The sequence below is a fragment of the Corythoichthys intestinalis genome, chromosome 16 (assembly GCF_030265065.1).
Source record: "Corythoichthys intestinalis isolate RoL2023-P3 chromosome 16, ASM3026506v1, whole genome shotgun sequence".
Classification (NCBI taxonomy): domain Eukaryota; kingdom Metazoa; phylum Chordata; class Actinopteri; order Syngnathiformes; family Syngnathidae; genus Corythoichthys; species Corythoichthys intestinalis.
The window spans coordinates 17,544,805-17,569,051 of NC_080410.1; the positions used below are offsets into that span (position 1 = coordinate 17,544,805).

The following is a 24,247-nucleotide window of genomic DNA, read 5'->3' on the forward strand; positions in this document are numbered from 1 at the left end:
ACATTTCAACTCAAGATTTTGCTGTGTCACACTGTTGTCATGACTAAGCATTGCGAAACTGCAAGCTGTCCTTTGTCTTTCCTCTTTTAGGAAATGAGAAGGAAGAGTCTGGTCTGACCGGAAACTGACCTCAACATTAATTCCATGGGTCTCAGGCAAAAAGGAAGGATTGACCAAGATACGGAATGTTGAGTCACGGTCACAATGCAAATTTTGCATTTATTGTCTTGTCAATGTCTTGTGAAAAGAATTGTTCAATTTGTTGTTTCACTTGTCATGATGATATCTAATTATTTGTCACAAAACAGAAGGTTGAATGACAAGTATTAAATAGGCCCGGGTATTGTGGCTTGAAGTGTATTGCGATATAATCCAAGGTGACAAAGGCATATTGCAATACGAGTTGGTAATATTGAGCAATGCTTGTCATGCTTGTTTTTTTTCCCACATAAACGGAAAACAAAGGTTATTCATTACATGCAACTGCAAAAAATTTTCAGGAATTTTAGCTAGCTAGTGCACATATATATATCCCTTTTTTATTCGCATAAATATATATGTTCATTTAACATCGTCACACATAATCTAATTTTTTTGTTCCCAGAAGCACAGTTTTGTCTACTTTGTGCACACTGGGGACAAGTACTGTTTTATTTACAAGAAGTCTTACTTGATCAAGGTTACTGATAAGAGATGGACAGTGGACACATTTTCTTCACTCTAGTGTTTTTCCATGAAGGGGCTGGCACTAGTCTGCCGCCTGGTATAACGACAAATTTAGACAGTATGATCTCGAGGGTTTGGGACAAATCTTCTTGGGGGCACCTGCATGGGGCTCTCAGTGACATTTGTCCTGGCCGACCAGCTTTTATTTTTTGCTTAATAAATGTACAGTATTTATCTTAGGCGATTTTTGCTTTCTTTTTGAACCTGAATTGTGTCATCATCTCCTGTTCATTAAGAGAATAAAATAACCTGTAAAAAGAGAATACCACTCTGATTGTGTTAATTAAAAAAATGCTTTAGCAAAGGTAAAACATGTAAAATATTTTAATGCTTCCATTTGATTGTGGAAGCTGGCATTTTATAGGCAATGTTTATTTCATCTTCTCAGATGCTCAAAAGTCCAATGTCAGGTCTCCACTATGAACAGAAGAAAAAAATACAGGAATTGTATAACAATGGTTTTTAATTGTTTTTAACAGAAAAAATGACTTTGTCTTATTGAAAATGGAATGTGTACTTCAAGTAAACTTCAAAGTTATATGTACGTTGAAAGAAAATGAGGAATGCTTGACAATGAGGCTCAATTATTAACACTTTGACATAAGTGGATTTTAAGGGGAGGGGCAGGGGGGCCAGGCCCCTCCTGGTGGCATAAAAGTTTCATTGCATGTAATTGACTTTATTTATATAAAAAGTTGTAAATCAATAAAACAAAAATGAATCAAATGAACAAAAAAAATTTTTTTAATAATGGGTCAAAATTATTTTTCGAACAGATCATGTGATTAGCAACTTAGATGGTCATTTGCTTTTCATATAATTTTCAACAACAACAAAAAAATAAAAATAAGGGGGAGGGCAATTTTATTTTTCAAATGATTTTTTTCTTTGATTGGATTTTTTTTTTTTAAGCAACATTTTGGGGGATTAAATGATTTAGACACAAATGACCTCCCCATAATATGGCCCAAAAACAAAAAGGATTGCTTCAATCAATGAAAATTTAAGTGTTCAAATGTGAGTTTTGCAATCGCAAATATTTTTTCGCATTCAAATACCTTTTCCATGATTGAAATATTTATTTTGATTGAAGTCATTTTTCTTTTTGAAAATATATATATTTTTTAAGCAACTTATTTTTTGATTGAATAATAAAGACAAAAATTTCCTAGCTAAAATGTTGCCCAAACACAAATCAACATTACTTCAATCAAAAAAGTTGCTTCAAAAAAAAAGAAAAAAGAAAAAAAAAAAAAAGAAAGAAAAATACCTTTCACATGCATTTTTTTTTTTTTTAGTTTTTTGAGTTTCAAATTTATTTTTGCATTCAAACACATTTTTTTTTGATTGAAGCGGCTTTCTTTTGGGTTGAAAATATACTGTATATTTTGATTGAAGCAACTTATTTTTCTATTGAAGCAACTTTTTTTTGATTGAATAATTAAAGACACAAATCTACCTTCATATGGCTCCGCCCAGGGGATACAATTTTTCACTGGGGTAACTCTATTGTCACGACACCGGCAGGCGTACCATATTCAATGGATGACAATCTTGGCGAAAAGTACTGCCTAAGCAGCCTAATTTAAAATTCCCCTCAAGAATGATGGGAAACAAAAATTGCTCATTGTCAACTTATTATAAATATTCTTATGAGTTAATTTTATTGCTGACACCGCATTTCGGGGTTATGGTCATCAACATGTTGTGCCCCCCCCTGCCCCAAAAGTCAAACTCTGCCTATGCACTTTCAGTGCAATTGATGATGTTAGACCTACAATCATGTGGCTCTTTTCATCCTTCTGCTGTAAATTTCAGTTAGTTCGACACTCGTAGACATCCAATCCATTTGAACTGGGAGTTTACATTTAAATGGATTAGATGTCTATTGTCGCAAATGGCACACTCACTTTAGTTGTAGTAATTTACATCAAATACAGTATGTGTTAAACAATATTTTTCCCAGAAACCAGTTCACTTTCAAATGTTTTGTGAATTCGAAACCCGCTTAGCATAGTGAACCCTGCAGCCAAAGTGTCTTTTTTTCGTCATCTGATACTCTTCTTGTCTTTTTATGCTGTAGGAATCCACACACTCTTCCACTGAACGGAATTTCTCCACAACTCTTCCAGTACGGAGTTGTAAGACCAGTCTTGGCCGCTATGATTCCCATCCTTGTCTGTTTGGCAGAGGAGACGCAGTGTTTTCAGCGGGCTGGTACAGGTGTATTGGAGGTATTGGCAACCCTGCAACATAAAAAACATGATCACATGAGCTATGTAAATTTACATTACACATAACAACTATAAAAATGCATTTTCTGGATAATTTGGTAGGGCTGCTTGCTATTCTGGTCTGTAAACTCCTGTGGGTCACTTCCTGCTGGAGCATTTATAGATTCGTTCCTGTTAATTTTGGGGCATTTCGTTAATTTAGGGGATTTTTTTTTTTTTTTTTTTTAAATAATGACATTTTGTGCCTTTGAAAATGCTGTTGTAATGCCTTCAGATGTGTGAGTAGTGCTCACCTCATTGTTCCCCCAGTACCAGATGGCTTTGATGACACTGTGGTTGGCCAAAGCCTTTGTCAACTGGTCCCTTCTTCCTGTAATGATGTTTACCAAGCCTGGTGGCAGATCTGAGGAAATGAGCACCTAGCGACAGAGCACGAGTTCAGCAAACACATTAAGAAACCAACTTTAGAGAAACAGTAACAAATTTGCTTTGGTTTATGATGGTACTAGCGTGCTGTGATTCGACGTCATAAACATTGTGCAACTGACCGGTTTGCCAGTGATGCATGAATACGTTTTTGCGCAGCACTTTTATTAAAATATTCTTTTAATATATACTACAAATGGCAATATCTGGAGAAATTGCAAAGAGGTGCTTTACTCTCTCAAGGTTAGATTCTTGGTCACATTCTATTAATTCTGGGGCACTTTCGGGTCACTTACTTGTTAACTCATTGGCTGCCATTTATGGCGCTGGACATCCAATCCAATTGGACTGGGAGGGGCAAATGAACGAAATGAAATGAAACATGAGCATTCAAAGCAAGGGCGTAGGTTTGGTCTCAACATTGGTAGGGACGATATAAAAGCATCACTTGCATGTGACATATTGACTTATACAAACTTTCATATGTATTGGTTCTTGTTCAGGTGATACGTTGTTCAATTCAAACCTTTGTTTTCAAAAACTACGAAAGAAACATTTTGAAAAATTCCTGAAAAAATGTCTGGATTTTATTAGCAAATTTAAATGACAATATCTGAACATAAATTAACATACACAATAAATATAAACTATCCAGGACTGCAAAAAATAAACATTGTCTAAATAAAGAAAATAAATATAACTGAAAAAACTTCTTGGTCAGGGAATAACAAAAAGAAATAAAAAGGGAGCATTCCTTCAGGTAAAACACTATTGCTTTTGTCCACAAGCACAGCCAAACTCAGCAAAAGAAGAAGAAGAAGAAAAAAAAAAGAACGCTCCTTTGGGCTGCTTTAAAACCACATAAATAAAATAAAAATGAACATTGGGGAGAAAGGGGTAAAGCTCGGTTCACTACATTTCTTACAGTTTAACTAACGTCAACAGTAGAATACACATACAGGAGGATACTTCTCTCTAAGCAGCTTCGTACTCGATTTTTGCAGTTAGCAAATTCACACAGTTTGATGTTATGCTAACTCTGATGCAGGTCAGACTTTCAGTAGCAAAGTTAGTGGAGAGTTCCGCACCGCCACAACATTGATGTCTTTTTACATTACTTGCAGTGGCTGCTGCTGGCCCAAAAATAATATCCCTCCTCTTCGAAGGGGGGCGGAGGAGGCGGCATGTTGTCAACATGTATTTCTGTCAGGGCTGTGAGTGCAAGTAAGTGTGTGTGTGGGGGGTGGGGGGGGTCGAGTCATCAGCCAGACATACGTGCGTTAGGGGAAAAAATGGACTGGCACAGGGGTAAATGTCAGTAGTCTGAACATCATGAAAATAATTCACTTGATTATGGTTGGGTCAATTCTATCCCTACAACATATGGGAAGACAATCTAAATTACTTACAGTGCCTCGCAAAAGTATTTGGCCCCCTTGAATCTTGCAACCTTTCGCCACATTTCAGGCTTCAAACGTAAAGATATGAAATTTAATTTTTTTGTCAAGAATCAACAACAAGTGGGACACAATCGTGAAGTGGAACAACATTTATTGGATAATTTAAACTTTTTTAACAAATAAAAAACTGAAAAGTGGGGCGTGCAACATTATTCGGCCCCTTTACTTTCAGTGCAGCAAACTCACTCCAGAAGTTCAGTGAGGATCTCTGAATGATCCAATGTTGTCCTAAATGACCGATGATGATTAAGAGAATCCACCTGTGTGTAATCAAGTCTGCGTATAAATGCACCTGCTCTGTGATAGTCTCAGGGTTCTGTTTAAAGTGCAGAGAGCATTATGAAAACCAAGGAACACACCAGGCAGGTCCGAGATACTGTTGTGGAGAAGTTTAAAGCCGGATTTGGATACAAAAAGATTTCCCAAGCTTTAAACATCTCAAGGAGCACTGTGCAAGCCATCATATTGAAATGGAAGGAGCATCAGACCACTGCAAATCTACCAAGACCCGGCCGTCCTTCCAAACTTTCTTCTCAAACAAGGAGAAAACTGATCAGAGATGCAGCCAAGAGGCCCATGATCACTCTGGATGAACTGCAGAGATCTACAGGTGAGGTGGGAGTCTGTCCATAGGACAACAATCAGTCGTACACTGCACAAATCTGGCCTTTATGGAAGAGTGGCAAGAAGAAAGCCATTTCTCAAAGATATCCATAAAAAGTCTCGTTTAAAGTTTGCCACAAGCCACCTGGGAGACACACCAAACATGTGGAAGAAGGTGCTCTGGTCAGACGAAACCAAAATTGAACTTTTTGGCCACAATGCAAAACGATATGTTTGGCGTAAAAGCAACACAGCTCATCACCCTGAACACACCATCCCCACTGTCAAACATGGTGGTGGCAGCATCATGGTTTGGGCCTGCTTTTCTTCAGCAGGGACAGGGAAGATGATTAAAATTGACTGAAAGATGGATGCAGCCAAATACAGGAGCATTCTGGAAGAAAACCTGTTGGTATCTGCACAAGACCTGAGACTGGGACGGAGATTTATCTTCCAACAGGACAATGATCCAAAACATAAAGCCAAATCTACAATGGAATGGTTCAAAAATAAACGTATCCAGGTGTTAGAATGGCCAAGTCAAAGTCCAGACCTGAATCCAATCGAGAAACTGTGGAAAGAGCTGAAGACTGCTGTTCACAAACACTCTTCATCCAACCTCACTGAGCTCGAGCTGTTTTGCAAGGAAGAATGGGCAAGAATGTCAGTCTCTCGATGTGCAAAACTGATAGAAACATACCCCAAGCGACTTCCCAGCTGTAATTGGAGCAAAAGGTGGCGCTACAAAGTATTAACGCAAGGGGGCCGAATAATATTGCACACCCCACTTTTCAGTTTTTTATTTGTTAAAAAGTTGAAATTATCCAATAAATTTTGTTCCACTTCACGATTGTGTCCCACTTGTTGTTGATTCTTGACAAAAAATTAAAATTTTATATCTTTATGTTTGAAGCCTGAAATGTGGCGAAAGGTTGCAAGGTCCAAGGGGGCCGAATACTTTTGCAAGGCACTGTATATAACAGATTATTATAATGCAAATACCGTTGCTTAAAAGTTGGTGGGGACAATTTGAGCATCCTAAAAAGATGGTAGAGTTATGTCCCAAAAGTCCCTATGCAAACCTACACCCTTGATTCAAAGCCATTCCTCCCAATTTAAATGAATTGGACATCTGTCCTTGTGAATGGCAGGTAATGAGTTCAATGTGGGTCACTCCCTTGTTAATTTTAGGGTATTTATCGGTTATTTCCTGTATATTTTTGGGGTCTTCTGGGGTCACTTCCTGTAAATTGGTCACTTTATGTTAATTTTAGGGCATTCCTGGGTCATTTCCTCTACATTTTGGGTCACTTCTTAATTCTGGTGCAATTCAAGGAAGTTTTTTTCTTCTCAAAAATCATAACCACCAATGGAGATTTTCTTGTGTAAGTCCGAGCTGAAATCAATAGCAGTGAAAGTTCAATGTGTCATTGGAAATGAATGGGCCTTTGAAAATGTATGTGAAGGATCAATTATAGCGGAACTGTACGTTTTAGCCAAAAACTGGTTGATAACATTTGTGCACCTTAATTTTATGATTGTTTTTAAATGTGTGAATTATATGAATAAGACAAAAAGAAGCAGTAGTTTGAAAACTGTAAATTGCCTGTTCAAACGGACTGGACGTCTTCTTGTGACAAACTCATTTAAATTCACACCGTAAAGATTAAAAGTGTCACATGACTGGACGTCTATCATCTTCAATGGCATTGTATGAGTGAAGAATATGGTTGTGACAGTCACCTGAATAAATGTCAAAGCTGGCAGTGGATACTCCTGACTGGGTACCATAATGATGGCATTGCCAGAGGCGAGGGCTGCTCCAAGAAGTGTTACCATGGCGAGGAGGGGCTGCTTGTCGGGAAGGACCACCCCCACCACTCCCAGTGCTTCAGGGATGGAAAATCCTGAGCCAGACTGTGGTAAAGGCTGAACCGCAGCAAGCACAACAAAGGTGAATGCAAGTCGGGATCATGAGAGAAATCGGAACATCTACAGACTTGTTTAATCAGAATTGAAAAAGTATGAATTTAAAAAAAGCTTCACCAGAATTCCGCCATGAATCTTGTCACAGTATGCTGCCCAATCACTGAGCCTTGTGATGCTGAGCTCCACCTCCATATCAGCCTCCTCTTTAGGTAGGCCAGTTTGTGTACTGATCGAAGTTGCTAAATCCTGCCTTTTTCCTTCAAGACCTTTGGCCAAGGACTGAATGGACTGGGCGCGCGCCATGGGACTCTTTTTCATCCAGCTAGAGAAACAGTCACAATGTTAAAAAGATTTTCATAATATATGTTATTTATTATTAATAATTATTATTTTAAGATATTTTTTAATGAAGAAATAAAATTCTAATAAAATGTTAACAAAAAAATATAAAATTCAAACGAATAAAGATAAACCCAAAAATATACCTTGGTTTTAGCCCACAATAAGACATTTACATTTTTTTCCCCCAATTTCATAGTATTTGACAAGATATCCAACTCATTTGAACTGGGAGAACTGGCTACTGGGATGCCACTCCCAGTCCAAATGGATTGGATGCCTCATGCTGTCAATGGCAGCCAACAAATTCAATGAATTCCCTAGAATTCTTTATTTGAGCTTTCCTCGTCTTTTGTTCTTGTCTCCTTAAAAATCGTAAATGTTATTTTTTGCCATATCTCTCAGCCCCTACCCGTTGCCATATATAATATTTACATTATAGTTTTGATACATTTTGTTAACTAGTATGCCGTGACAATTTTCCCAAAGCACCTTGGCTTAATAAAGTTCGTTAGCACTGTTTTAATACAGTCGTTCAACATCTCAAGTTATTCATTAGCTTGCAATAAACCCACACATCCAAAAAGGTTACACAATATGGCAATAATTAGCTTAACTCTATGCAGTATTGGATTTTGTGATGCAACAGAACAAATTCTATTTGATGAGATCATATTGTCCTTAGCCGTTAACATTTCCCAACCAAAAGCCAGATGGCTCTTCATGATGAATTACGTACAATTATTCAAAACATACAATGCCTGAAGAAAACTAAAAACTTTGAGTTGTGTTTACCTACAATCTAGTACAAGTTATTGGCTATGTTTTTTTACAGTGTAGTTTCTCATGTTTTCATTGCAGATCTATTAATGATTGCGTGAAAATAAAAAAATAAAAAACACATGAAAATAATTCAGAGCAAGAGAAAGTGAGAAAAAGAGTGAGAGCAAAACAGCAAGAGAAAGTGCTGGAAGGAGAGAGAGACAGAGCAAGAGAGAGGTAGAGACAGAGTGAGAGAGTGATTTTTTTTGGGCCAGATCACCAAGCACTAATTATGATATTCACTTTTCAATGCAACAAATTCAACAATGCCCTTTTTCTACACCAATTAGTTTGAGATGCAACCGTCTGTGAAGTGTTCTGTCAAATCTCCAACAACGTCAACAAATGTGAACTTTCCCCCACATGCTTCTACTTGTTTGTTTGAGCTCATGCTGGTGTCTCACCCTGGCTGAACTTTGATAGCTGCCTCCACAGCATTCCTGACATCCTTCTGGCCTCCGCTGGGAAAGTAGCCTAACACGCTGCTGCCTCCTTGTGGATGCACTGCCATACTAGAACCAGACTCCGATTTGCAGGCCTTGCCACCAATATAATGCGAGTAGGACTTCAGAGGACTGAGTGGAAGAGATGATAGATGTGTGAAATGCAATCAAATTGTGGTAATGATGCTGTGATAATAAAATGTCAGGCAATGAATCAATGGGTACGTTTACATGGGTAGTTTTTCTCAATCCGATTGAAATCAATCGTATTAAGTGAATAGGATTTGATCTGTATACTAGGGCTGTCAAAATTATCGCGTTAACGGGCAGTAATTAATTTTTAAAATTAATTACATAAAAATATTTGACGCATTTAACGCACATGGCGCGCTCAAACATTAAAATGACAGCACAGTGTCATGTCCACTTGTTACTTGTTTTTTGGTGTTTTGTCGCCCTCTGCTGTCGCTTGGGTGTGACTGATTTTATGGATTTCAGCACCATGAGCATTGTGTAATTATTGACATCAACATTGGCGAGCTACTAGTTTATTTTTTGTTTGAAAATTTTACAAATTTTATTAAAACGAAAACATTAAGAGGGGTTTTAATATAAAATTTATATAACTTGTACTAACATTTATCTTTTAAGAACTACAAGTCTTTCTATCCATGGATCGCTTTAACAATGTTAATAACGGTAATGCCATCTTGTTGATTTATTGTTATAATAAACAAATACAGTACTTATGTACCGTATGTTGAATGTATATATCCATCTTGTGTCATCTTTCCATTCCAACAATAATTTACAGAAAAATATGGCATATTTTAAAAATGTTTGAATTGCGATTAATTGCGATTAATTATGATTCTTATAATTTTTAAGCTGTGAATAATTCGATTAAAAATTTTAATCGTTTGACACCCCTACAAATTTTATTAAAACGAAAACATTAAGAGGGGTTTTAATATAAAATTTCTATAACTTGTACTAACATTTATCTTTTAAGAACTACAAGTCTTTCTTTCCATGGGTCACTTTAACAGAATGTTAATAATGTGTAATGCCATCTTGTTGATTTATTGATATAATAAACAAATACAGTACTTATATACAGTATGTTGAATGTATATATCTGTCTTGTCTTATCTTTCCATTCCAACAATAATTTACAGAAAAATATGGCATATTTTATAGATGGTTTGAATTGATTAATTATAATTAATTAATTTTTAAGCTGTGATTAACTCGATTAAAAATTTTAATCGTTTGACAGCCCTACTGTATACGTGAAGTTTAAGTACGTGGTTTGATCCATGTTTGCATGGCCTCAGCCGATTCTGATTGTATTGTTCTTTTTGACATACGCATTTTTTACTCTCTGCAACTACCTGTAATTTGTAATGCTGCATTCACATGCTCTAGGAAAGATGACTTGCTAATTGGTAGTTACGAATACGTCCCGTTCATGTTCTTTTGCAGTTGTGGCGAAAAAAAAAAAAAAAAAAGGCAGACACTGACTTCATTTTGGATGGTTGTCCGTACAAAACGGTCCACTATTTCATCAATTACAATAAGAAGAGATTGCATAAAAATGCAGCAACAGTAAGCTTTTGTTTGTAACTGAACATTTTAGCTACCACTTGGTGAAAAAAAAAAAGTTATAAATGTGTACACTACATTTTGATGGCATTAAAAAAAAAAAAGTGCAAATTGAAATTTTCCAGTAGAAAATACGACTTGACAGAGTGTTCGCCTGCACTTTTCCACTCAATGTGTGGTATTTACAATAATTACGACATCACATTAAGGCAGCAACAGAGAAGAGGTACACTTCCTGCTTCACTGCCGTGCTCTTACGTAGTAGGAGCGCATGCGCAGACCGAATAATCCTCTCTATCAACCCAATCTGCTCCACTCAGCAGTTTACATTGGGCATGGAGCGGATTATCAATCGATCCAAATTACAATACGATCCGGGTGTATCCAATTGGCTAAGGTGTTTATTTGAGACATTTTTAATTGTGTTGGCCATTCAATCGGATTATAAATATGAATTTTGAACCCATATTAATGCACCCTTTGTTATGGATTAATTCGAGGTTTTTTTTTTTTTTTTTTAGTTTTTTTTCTTACAGCTACAAATCAAGTCCGAAACCTTGGCGTAATTATTGACTCAGACCTAAAATTTGATAGCCATCTAAAACCCGTCACTAAATCCGCTTATTACCACCTAAAAAATTTAACCAGAATTAAGGGGCTTCTGACTCAACAAGACATGGAAAAACATATGCATGCATTCATTTTCAGCAGATTGGACTATTGCAACGATATATTTACGGGTCTTGATAAAAAATCAGTCAGGAAGCTGCAGCTAGTACAGAATGCTGTAGCCAGAGTCCTCACAAATACAAGCTGGACCACATTACACCGGTTTTGAAATCGTTACATTGGCTTTCAGTGAGTCAAAGGATAGACTATAAAATACAACTGCTCGTCTACAAAACACTTAGTGGCCTTGGACCAAAATACATGCTTGATTTGTTAGATTCCTATGAGACATCTAGACCCCTAAGGTCGTCTGGAACCGGTCTCCTGCATGTTCCAAGAACAAGAACCAAGCAGGGTGAGGCAGCATTTAGTTATTATGCTCCTCACCTCTGGAACAAGTTACCTGAATGTCTGAAGTATGTTCAAACTGTTAGCTCTTTTAAATCAGGGCTAAAAACGCTACGACATCACATTAAGGCAGCAACAGAGAAGAGGTACACTTCCTGCTTCACTGCCGTGCTCTTACGTAGTAGGAGCGCATGCGCAGACCGAATAATCCTCTCTATCAACCCAATCTGCTCCACTCAGCAGTTTACATTGGGCATGGAGCGGATTATCAATCGATCCAAATTACAATACGATCCGGGTGTATCCAATTGGCTAAGGTGTTTATTTGAGACATTTTTAATTGTGTTGGCCATTCAATCGGATTATAAATATGAATTTTGAACCCATATTAATGCACCCTTTGTTATGGATTAATTCGAGGTTTTTTTTTTTTTTTTTTTAGTTTTTTTTCTTACAGCTACAAATCAAGTCCGAAACCTTGGCGTAATTATTGACTCAGACCTAAAATTTGATAGCCATCTAAAACCCGTCACTAAATCCGCTTATTACCACCTAAAAAATTTAACCAGAATTAAGGGGCTTCTGACTCAACAAGACATGGAAAAACATATGCATGCATTCATTTTCAGCAGATTGGACTATTGCAACGATATATTTACGGGTCTTGATAAAAAATCAGTCAGGAAGCTGCAGCTAGTACAGAATGCTGTAGCCAGAGTCCTCACAAATACAAGCTGGACCACATTACACCGGTTTTGAAATCGTTACATTGGCTTTCAGTGAGTCAAAGGATAGACTATAAAATACAACTGCTCGTCTACAAAACACTTAGTGGCCTTGGACCAAAATACATGCTTGATTTGTTAGATTCCTATGAGACATCTAGACCCCTAAGGTCGTCTGGAACCGGTCTCCTGCATGTTCCAAGAACAAGAACCAAGCAGGGTGAGGCAGCATTTAGTTATTATGCTCCTCACCTCTGGAACAAGTTACCTGAATGTCTGAAGTATATTCAAACTGTTAGCTCTTTTAAATCAGGGCTAAAAACGCTTTTGTTTAGCACTGCATATCCATAACTGTCTATATATTTCAATCTACTTGCTTTCTATTCCTCTTGTGCTTATCTCCATTGCTGATTTCAATTATTATTAGTAGTAGTAGTTTTTGTTTTATTTTTATTTATTTATTTATTTTTGTTCTATTTGTTATTAAATGCGGTTTTTATGTATAATTTTATTTCCGATTTTGATTGTCTTGGTTATGTTGTATTGATTTAAATGTGATTTTTATGATCTTCATGTGATGTAAAGCACTTTGAATTGCCTTGTGTTGAATTGTGCTATATAAATAAATTTGCCTTGCCTTGCCTTTCATTTTTATTTTTTTACTGCAGATGATTTGAGGGAGAAAAAAGGCAAGAGTTTTCTTTTTTTATCTTGTTTTTTTGCCCCAAAACAAGAAACAAGATAATTAGCAACCAATTATTCAATAGATTATTCCATGAGCATTTGTTTCTTTATGAAGATATTTTATATTTGGGGGCTGACAGCACAAATAGGGGGAAAGAAAAATGTATTTAAAACAGAAATTTTGCACTTTATTTTGTAACTACAACTCAACATTTAACCCTTTTTAACCCTTTATAGGGATAGTGACTATTTTTGGTAATTTTGGAAAAAAGACCTGGCATCATGAAGGCCACAATATCAACATTTAAAATACATGTGTGACCAATAGGACCCAAAAAGTGATGTCCACATATGTGGATACCAAATATCAATACTAATATCAATTAAAATGAATAAAAACAGATTCAACACCAACAACAAAAAAGAAATTCATAGTATTTAACATATTGCCGACCACTGACAAAGACCATTGAAGATAGCCCAATATATTTAAACTGGGAAGACTTGCTGTGAATGCTCATAGTTCAATGCCATTGACGGCATGAAATGTCCAATCAATTTTGACTGGGAGGGGCGAATTGTTCATTCGCTCTTCTCAGTCAAAATGGATTGGCTGTCTCGCGCCGTCAATGGAAGCCAATGAGTTCAATGCGTTCTTTATAAAGGGTTCAACTTGTTTTGTTCTTTTTTTCTGTCTTTTGTTGTTATCGTCTCCTTAAAAGTAGAGGGGAGAGGACAAAATCTGAAAAAAACTACATCAAATATTTGTTCAAAAGTTTAAAAAAAAAAAAAAAATCTGACATTTTTAGGCCATATTGTCATTTCCCAGTAAATAATAATAACCATACATAGACATCCACTTAAAAGAGAGACAACATACCCGGCGGTCTCATCCGGAATGATAACTTGAGGTGCGTCAGTTCCAAAATTTGCATAATGCAGAGCAACTGGGGAAGTGCGAGGAACAACAGGGGAAGAGGACGGCCTCATAAACTGATACAGCCCCTGAAAGACAGCAGAAGGATGTATAGGCGTTAAATATTTAACTGATGACACAATGTGAATTTTTGCACGTTTTTCAAGAAAGTACGTACACATTGAAAAAGACAGCAGAAAATTAAAGCGAGTATGACAGAAATTTAACAACTACACAGGGATAAAAGTGTCAAAAACTACTTCAACCAACCTCCTGGCCGCCATCAGTACATGTGCCGCTGTCTTTGTGACCAGAAACAGGCAGACAAGGTTCAGACAATGGGTGCGAGTTCACCCACACTGAGCCAACAGACAGACTACAGTTGGAGAGAAACAAAGGGGAAAACATATGAATAGCATACAGAAGCATTAACTGTTTCAGTGCCAGTGATGATGATAGAAAAATTCATGTGACTGTTTTTATCCTTCTGCTGTGAATTTAAATTAGTTTGTCAATAGCAAACAGCCAATCCATCACCGTCAATGGCACCCAATGAGTTCATTATATAGTAAAAAGAAAGAAAAATATTTTATAGATTAAAAAAAAAAAATCTTCAACAGTTATCACGAATGGGAAAACAAGTGGCTATGCTATTAATATGTCCAAAAATGACATTATTTGTTTTTTGCATAACATTAAGAGCTAAATAAGATTAAAAAAAAAAATATATATATATATATATATATATATATATATACTGAAACTTAACTTGGTCAGATTTAACATTATATACAGATTTAATGTAATTTTCTGTGATTAAAAAAAGTAATAATCCTTATGTGACAATGTAAGGAAAAGTTCTTGAATAAAAGTAGTGTTGCACTGGTAACATTTTATGCGTAGATTCCGATACGCATTCAGCCAATGCTCATACTGAACTGATGCCACCTTTTTTTTTCGCTTAAAAACTAAATTACTGCATACTCACTTAAATGTAAAGAAATCTTGGCTTGTTCAGACACGGCTTATTCACCTTTGTGGATCAAGAAAAAAAGACTGAAACAAACCGAGTGAATCAGTACATTTTTAATCGCCAACCTGGTATGTGCGATTTGCCGTGTGCCGGTATGACATTCTGACGGTATGACATTTTGACGGTAAAAATAACCTTAAGCCAAAATATCATATCTAGGTTAAAAAAAAAAATCTATTGAACAGGATTTTTATTTTCAAAACATATTAGCAAATTAGAACATAAGTATGTTAAGTTAAAAAAAAAACCAACAACATATATATATATATATATATATATATATATATATATATATATATATTTTTTTTTTTAAATACCAAAAAATAACTGGATTATTCTAAATAGAGTTAAAATAAATGCAGTCCTTTAGGTAAACACAACCACAGCTCAAAATTATTACCATCAGAAAAAAACTCATAAATTATCCAGAAAAAGTGCGTGTGTATGACTCGTATCATGTTTATACACACTATTTCTCAAAACAGATGACAGAGAAAAAAAACCAGCACATTTTACCACCGCTAGACACACTAAACACGCTGAAGTTAACTCTCGTAGCTGGTGGGAGACGTTCATGACGGTGTTTACTCACCTTTAATTTTGTATAAATGCGAAATTATATTGGAGGTATTGCCTCCTCCGCAGCCACCCTCCGCAAACATGTTTTACATGCCAGTTGGCCCTCTTCCTCTAAGCCCATCCTGTAAATATTCTGTAGCCGTAACCCCATACCAGCGATTTCATTTTCTTCGGTGGAGGAAAAAGTTAGAGTTTCACCCCTCCGGCCATCGCGTAGCACAGCTGACTCACTGACACTGAGCAACAATCAGTGGGGGACGGTTGAGCCTTGCAGCTGCAAGCGAGGGATTTCTCCCCGCATTTTGGACATAAAAAATAGCTAATACTGTTGGGACGGTATGATGGAAAATTTTTGCGGTTTTGTAACCGTGACATTTTCATACCACGGTATACCTTAAAACCGGTAACCGGCACATGTCTATGTGTGACAATAAACAGATAAACTTTAAAACTTGAGACTTGAATTGCTCTCAAAGATCAAAATGTCGTTTTCACTTATGCTAGCAGAGCAAACAAGTTTGCTAGCCTACATTTCCCTGTTTTCCCTCTTTCGCTCCTGCGTAGCTAGTGGCCATCTCTTGGGTAAGATGATCAGTTGGTTGGAAACTAAAGCTCGCAGAGTACATGCTGCGCACATCAGCGCGTTATTTCTTTACTCTCCGATACCAATGATGTCATTTTAGTGCCTTATCCGATGTATACTACTGTTGGTTTCAGTGCAACACTACTTAAGAGCCAGATTCCTACAGCATGAATGGTTTTAAAAACAGACAAAACCATACTGTGTTGGTAATAAACAAAAATTTATAGCTGTATGCAAGTGTGTGCCTCTTAGATGTCTCTAATGCCAGAGTGAGGTCTTCAGTCCAGATGCATGCTGCTTGGCCATGTGGACTATGATTCCCTGTGTAAAACAGAATGCTACTGTGACTCAAGTGGAAATCTACTGATGAAATCCTGCTTCAATCCTTAAAAGGTCATTTTATACATCTACAGAAAAATACGTATTTACCCAAAGTCACTGCTTCTGTATTACTTCTGAAAGTCATTAGAGGAAGGAGTGGCCCAGGAGAGGGCGTGACCACACATGGCGAAGAAGGAGCGGCTCCACATAGGACAGTAGGAGGATACTGTGTACCAGAGGGCACAGCACAAGACTGCACCAACTGAGGGGCATAAAAACAAAACTATTAGTTATTACGTTTTAATTAATCCTTTATAAGGCACTCATAGCAAGAAAATAAAAGAACGTAACAATTATATATATTTATATATTTAAAAAAAAATAGTGTGAACATTTATTGTACTTCCAAAACCATCTTTTGCGTTCGCAAAATAATTTTGGACGTGTGAATTTTTTTTTTATGCTTAATTCTTTAAACGTGGGCATTCACAGCCACTAATCCCAGTTTAAGAGAATTGGATGGACGTCTATCGTTGTCAGTGGCAAGCAATGAGTCAATAGTAAATATTCTTTTTTTTTTTTTTATTAAAAAAGTTAGTTTTTTCTGTTTTACATTCAAGTCAAAGAACTACTAATATTATTTAAAATGTTTATTCATTTTTAAACTTTTAATCGAAAACAAAAAAAAGAATTTTAAAAAATGTTATTTGTTTTAAAATTTTTTTTTTTTTTTTAATTTATTATCGTTAACTTTAAAGATTTATTGGGCCATAACCAGATGTATTTTTGTTTTTTATCATTTTATTTTCATTTTTATTTCATTTTAATAATTTATGTGTTTAATTAATCATTAAAAGACATACAATATGGGATCAGGTAGACAAAAATATTAACATTTGGCAAACAAGTGTGTCTTATAAGGTTAAGTTTTTAAAATTACCAAAAATATTCACTTGCCTTATAAAGGGCTGAACTAGCCAAATGCATCATTACTCCCGGTGTTAAATTTCAAGAATTAGAATAGGGACGTTGACAAATGATTGAATTAACTGTACTTTAATGCATCTAGTAAATTAATGTTTTACAACTAACCGTTGCCCCCTTGTTTTGAGCATCTTGCACTGCGCTATCCACAAGCACCCTAGCCCCATCACTGGGAAGTGCCACACACTTCAAGCCTGCCATTCGCATCCTTAGACGGTCAACCACGCTGTCCTGCACGCTCTCCTGCACACACAACACCCAATGCACCTGCAGTAGATGGAAAGAAATGATTGTTAAAACAACATGCATCTAAAATGAATTAGCAATGGATTAGAGCTGAAACGAATACTCGAGCAACTCGAGTAACTCGAGCTCAAAAACTGATCCGAGTAATTTTATCCACCTCGAGGAATCGTTTAATTTTGCCAGCTCTAAGGATCACGCTTTGCCCGGACTACTTTTAATGCGGAACAACGCGCTGACGTCACGTGCGTAGAGAAGGAAGCAATGGAAAAAAAAAAACACCTTACAGCAGCCGACAGCCGCTACAAACTACGCCGACGTTGCTAAAAACTACGCCCGCATAATGTTAGTGTGGTAGCTGGTAGTGTCCGATGCGTCTCATAGATATCGCATGCATTTAGGATTAGATGCGAAATGACAGACTCGGCCGTGTCCGGGCAGCGTTAGTAAACAGCCGCCATCTTTAGGCAGTACACTTCTCAGCGCTAATAAATATAACGTTACTCTCACTCGCTCACGTAACGTTAGCCCTTCAGAGGGCTAGGTTTCTATTGATTATGACCACTGTCGATGCGTGGCTAACGTGTCTTACATACAGGCTTTATTTAATCTGTAAATACACAGCGCTGTAGAGTGATGAGGGTGTAAAATTAAAACATAATAAAGCTAATTGTCAGTTTTAGCTCAGTAGTCATTGCTGAATAAAACACCAAGTAGCACTGGTCCCTAATGTGCTCCAATACAGCAGGTATCATACATTTATTTTGAACACTGCAAAAACTCAAAATCCTATCAGTACTTACAGTTTAGACTAAACTTAGACTTAAAACTTAACTAAACTTAAAAATAGCTTGACACAAATGGAAATTCAATTGAAACACGTGGGAAAAGCTTTCAAGTGATGTTTTATCAAGCGTAATTACATTTTTAGGTAAGAAATATGTTTTTTTTTATAAGATCTAGAAGTTTTTTGAGTGAAAGCTGTGGATTTTTTTTTCTAGTCACATATGAGATGAAATTGTTGGCTGTTTTCAACAATGTGCATCGAAAATAAAGACATTGATTGACTGAAAATGGTTCAATATTGGATTAAATGTCTTTTTCTCATGTATATTTATAGTTGCTCTTTATCTATAAAAAAAAAAGAGTTTTATCCGATTACTCGATTAATCGATAGAATTTTCAGTCGATTACTCGATTACTAAAATATTCGATAGCTGCAGCCCTAGTACATTTATAATTGCTCCTTACCTAAAAAAAAAAAAAAAAAAAAAAAGTTTTATCCGATTACTCGATAGAATTTTCAGTCAGTTACTCGATTACTAAAATATTCGACAGCTGCAGGCCTACACTGGATACTTGACTCACTTCTTTATTCTTCTTGAAGGCAATCTCTATCACATCATCAATGGCACTATTGATGTCAGCAGACTCAAATATGATGATAGGACATGTGGCGCCAATGTTTGGGGTTACAGATACTGGAACACCCATTCCTGCTGTTGCTTTACACAGGTTGATGCCATCCTGAGGAAGTTGAGGGGAAAAAACATACTTGGATCATTTAGGTATCCTTAATGGTGATTAGATGACCTGTTCATATGCGCACCTGCTTGTTGCCACTGTAGGTGACATAGCTGATTCTTGAGTTTTTGGCAACATCAGCAGCCAGTGACACATCATTTCCAGTTAACACATTGAGAGCACCAGCAGGAAGCCCTGAGCTCATAAAAAGCTGAGCCAATAAAAGTGCTGGAGGGGCAGTGCTTTGACCAGGGACAACGATGACAGAGTTGCCTAAGGAGGCAAAAAACATTTATTAGTAACTTAGATGTGATGTTATCTAATATAAACAAGATAACTTGGCTTGAGAAACATTAACTCTTTAGCTGCCATTGACAGCAATATGCATCCAATCTCTTTGAACCGGGATGGCTGGCCGCGAATATGCATCCGTTCATCCACTGCCAGCCCTACCGGCTCAAACGGATCGGACGTCGACTCATGACGAACTCAGTTAAACTTACAGCAGAGGGATGAAAAGCGCCACACTACTGAGCATCTAATCTATAATCATCAATGAGACTGAAAGAATTATTTTGTATCACAAAGTGAATTGTTTACCCATGGCTAGTGCTGGTAAAATTTTGAGCATCAGAGAGTAGAATGTGCAGTCATCGGAGACAACTACTAAAACCACACCTGTAAACAGCAAAACCAAAGTAAAAGATGATTAAAAATTAAATCATCTTATACAACAGTGTGTTATTGCATTAAGCAGCGAGTCTTGGATGAAAGTTCAAACAGAGCCTGAATAAATGGGCAAATTAGTGGAGTTCACTCACCCAGTGGTGACCAGTTTGCGATGAGAGTGTCTCTGAGCTGAGCCCAGCCGCTGTAGTACTGCAACATTCTGACAAGGGTAGAGGAGGAGCAGGACACCTGACAGAGGTCACACAGCTCGCTCACACACCTGCCGTGCTGTCCCAGAGCGCTCGCCAACCTGAGAAGAGGCATCATTGGTCTCAAAAGAGAGGCACAAAAACTCACAAAATCTGTCCAAAATTAGAGCAATGTTCCTTAACCCGGTTTAAGGTTCCCTTGGTGGATTTAGAGTACCTGAGCAGCACTTTGGATCTCTGGTAGCAGGAGAGACTACTCCAAGTCTCAAAGCCCTTAGTGGCAGAGGATGCACATTGTGTAATATCATCTTGCAGAGCACACAATGTGCTGCACACTACACCACCTAGACAAGAAGCACAGAATATTTTTTGTTACATCTTCAACTTTAAGGGCACTCATTGAACTCACTGCCGGCCATTGGTGGCACAAGACGTCCGGTCCATTTGGACTGGGAAGTGTGAATGAGCGTCAACGGCTATGAAACCTGAGCATTCACAGACCAGTCCTCCATGTTTAAAGTGCCTATGACAGCAAAAAGGATGTTTATTTCATATTTCACGCGGTATTTTATGCTCCTGAATGAAATGGACCGCTTGGATGTGTGTGGAAGCGATCATTTTATTTATTCAATTTTTGAATCCCGCGTCATGAAAATTAGTGACTTCCGGCTCCAGTCTCGGTTTGAGGACAAATTCGAATGTGACGTCACCCGGGTCAGCATCTCACAATACAGCAATTATTTATAGCATGCAGATGGACTGTGAATTCAGCTGATTTTGCGTATTTTGTTGTTTATTTTTCGCTTCACGCCAGCCAAATGTGCTGCAGGATTTTGTTGCTGCACCAGGGAGAGGCGTATGAGGCTTATTGGGTTTCAAAAAGTTCCCGTTCACCCCAAGATTGGCAAAAAAAAAAACCTGACAACTTTGGGACCATTGGACTTACGAGGAAGTGAGTAAATATTGTGTTTTGTATTATATCAAATACTGGGATCATAGCATACGTTTTAATACGGAGGTGGCTTGCATTTTGTGGCTGACAATGCTCCATGTCCACCGAGAATGCCACTCAAACGACGACTTGTCGCGCAACCCGCTCGATCCTCTTCGCGTGCCCGCCGGGAGAGCGCTATACTCTGCTTATGCTCATGCGGTTCTCCATATCGTCCAGACTTCCAGCCCCCTCTGCCCTGTTCGTGTGCCCAGCAATACACCACTATCCTCGGGTTGGGCTCGGGCAGCTATGCGCTCCTCCGACATCAACCGGTTTGTCCGGCGGTCATTCTCCAGCTGCTTCCCCGGCAAACGAGCTCTCCTCCCCGCAGCAGGGGAACGACGAGCTGTAACTTGTTGGCCGCCGGGGGGGGGTTGCCGATCGGCGAAGACAACCAAAAACCCCGCGACCTTGTGACATGATCCGGGGTGGTTTTGTATGATTTTTCCCTTCAAAGGCGAGAATAAGACTTTGAAACACCGCTCGGTTCAGGTTAGCATGACAGCTAGCTGTCACGCCTCCTGGTTCGTTTACGCTTGCCGAAGCCAAGGCAGGGAAATGACAAAAGCTGGACTATTTCCGGTGGCATAAAATATCGTTTGGGAGGTGCAAGGAGTCGACAGTTTTGACCATTATGAAGTAGTTTTTCCAAATTGTACGGAATAAATGCATTTTTAATATTTCATATTCCATTTAGCACAAGACTGTTATTTGTCATGACCACACCATTTATTTAGCAGTTGGGGAAAGATACTTTTTAAAAAAAGAATATCCTGTAAAAAATATTGGATTAGAAATATTAAAACAATGACATTTTGCAGCTCTTTTCGTCGTATTTTCCTTGTTCTGAATAATTCCCCCTCAATGGGCCGAATTCTAAATCAGATGAAATCGTAACCCTGCCGACATCATCCTCCAGCTGGGGACGCTAGAGCGTTATAATGACAGGCAGGGGTTAAACGGCAGATTAAAAAACTAATTTGTAGTCATCCTCGCTTTGCCAAATTGTTGTATACAGTCGAATCGTCTCAAAATATGATTCTAATTCGCATAATAATGCTATTTAAGTTTTTTTTATGCTGTCACAGGCACTTTAAATTAATTGGAGTCGTTGCTGTTCCCATTGGCAGGCAAGAAGGAAACATTCATTATTATTATAACTTTTTTAAACTTTCTCTTTTTATTGTGGAAAACAAATATCTGTCATTTCTTTTATTTATATTAATTTTCAATTATTATTTAAAAAAATATCTTTAATAATTAATATAAAAGATTAAACTGCAAATGTTCTATTAATTAAAAAAATGTTCAATCATTTTTTAAAATTCAAAACAAAGAATGTAATTTTAAAAAAATATTTTTGTTATTGATGTTATTTGTTATTTATCAACTTTGGAATGTTATGGGGGCTTATAGCCAGAGCGTATTTGTTTTAATTTAGTTTTTACTTTTATTTATAATGTAATAATTTATTATATAATTTTATCTATTTGTTTAAAACTCTACGTATATTTATATAGTATATCAATAATGAATAATAATAAAAAAAGAATACCATAAGAATTGTGACCTGCCATCCACATATGTGGACCACCAAAAATAGTCACACGCCCCAAATGGGTTATATTAAGTGTCAACCAAGAGTAAAAAACAAACAAACAAAAAAATCACAATCAACACAATAGACAACTGTCTTAAATTTGATAACAATGACAACACATCCTGTACTCGTAGAATGACATTAGCATCTTATTCATTTGCAATACGTGTGCTCGTTTTTTTTTTTTTTTTTCCCTCTTTTCCTTTTTATGAGCTAATCATTGTAGCACTGAGAGCTGGAAGTGAAAACACAGATTTTTGCCGTTAATTGTCTGGAAATGCTAGAAAAACATCTTGCAGCTGTTATTTCAGTTGAGTAGTTTGCCAAAAACTGATCTGTGTGGCGTTGAAACGGAAATTACCTTTCGAATCCATCAAGGAGCGTGTCTGTCTGTCTAGCGGATTGACGAACTTGCCATCAATAAACAGACCTAGGGAGCGGGAATGATTATCCAGCCAGGCCTATAGGAGCAGGGATAATGCAGAGTGGATATCAAAAGTCTATACACCCTTGTTCATATGCCCGGCTTTTACAGTAATTAAAAAAAGAAAGAAAGAAAAAGAAAACACTGTGCTTAAAAGCAATGATTCTGATTATTCTATCAAAAAAATATTAATCATCACATTGTCATCTGGTTATTCTACTTTTAAAAAATCATTCATCAAATTCAAAGTCCATTACACTTATAAAGCAACCATTTATGCTGGGCATGGTTAAGGGAGAGTAAACTACAGACTGGGGACAAAGTACAAAATCAACCACTTGTTTCAAATGGTATATTACTTTGAATTTGAATTCTAGTTTGATGGTGGAAAGTGTCTCCCCCGTGCAGCTTTCCCATGACACTTCATTACAAGTTTATTTATTGTACCGTTCGGTCACATGTTTGCCTTGTGAGTTACAACCAGCCAAGAGTTAATGAACTTCTCATGAGTCCAAGAGTCTAAAATGAGCTTGCAGTACAGAGAAGGACCATTGAAATAGGCATGCAAAATGCATGTGTGTAAATAAAAACAGAAGTAAAAGCACAAACCTCTTTTTTTTTTTTTTTTTTAACTGAAAAAATACAGTAAAATACCTGTGCAGTGGCAGTGTTGGATGTTGCAGATGGTCCGTACTCCATGCTTTGAAAAATATCATGTACAGTTTTTGTGGTGGTTCCGGCCATAATAGTCGCAGCAAACCACTGCAACTATACTATATCTCACGTTTGAAAGATGTCAAACTCTTTGCCAAAAGTACAGAAGCCGCCCCCGGCGAGAACAGAGAAAAGGCCAAAAAGACGTCAGAGTTGGCTGTGCTACCTGTAGATATAACGTATGAAGAAGCTAGATGTAAAAACTGGAGTTGGCGGCGTTAGTCACCAGCGGCCATCTTAAAGCAGGCTTATTTGCAGCGAACCTAAGGTGAGGGATTTTGTCCACTTAAATATTCTTAACGTGGCAAAATATTCACCGATTTTAAAACAGTTTGGTTCATAACAAACCATATTAACGTGGCTATGATTCTGGCTTGGTGTTGATTTTTTTCGTTTTGATGTATCAAGTACACAGTAAAATTATTGTATCACAGAGGTTTA

At 37.2% G+C, this 24,247-nt stretch overlaps 1 protein-coding gene across 1 annotated transcript; it reads right to left on the reverse strand.

Moving 5' to 3' along the window:
* Positions 1-1,979: 1,979 nt before the first annotated feature.
* On the reverse strand, positions 1,980-23,964 carry aldh16a1 (aldehyde dehydrogenase 16 family, member A1). Its single transcript, XM_057861237.1, has 17 exons — positions 23,747-23,964; positions 23,030-23,129; positions 20,292-20,418; positions 20,018-20,175; positions 19,797-19,874; positions 19,282-19,469; positions 19,041-19,199; positions 17,538-17,696; positions 16,554-16,707; positions 16,370-16,445; positions 14,200-14,305; positions 13,894-14,018; positions 8,944-9,114; positions 7,496-7,700; positions 7,193-7,378; positions 3,254-3,379; positions 1,980-2,972 (listed from the first exon to the last, which is right to left on the reverse strand). Exons 1-17 carry the CDS (start codon positions 23,834-23,836, stop codon positions 2,799-2,801), a joined length of 2,382 nt encoding a protein of 793 aa, XP_057717220.1. The 5' UTR covers positions 23,837-23,964; the 3' UTR covers positions 1,980-2,798.
* Between the last annotated feature and the right edge of the window lie 283 nt (positions 23,965-24,247).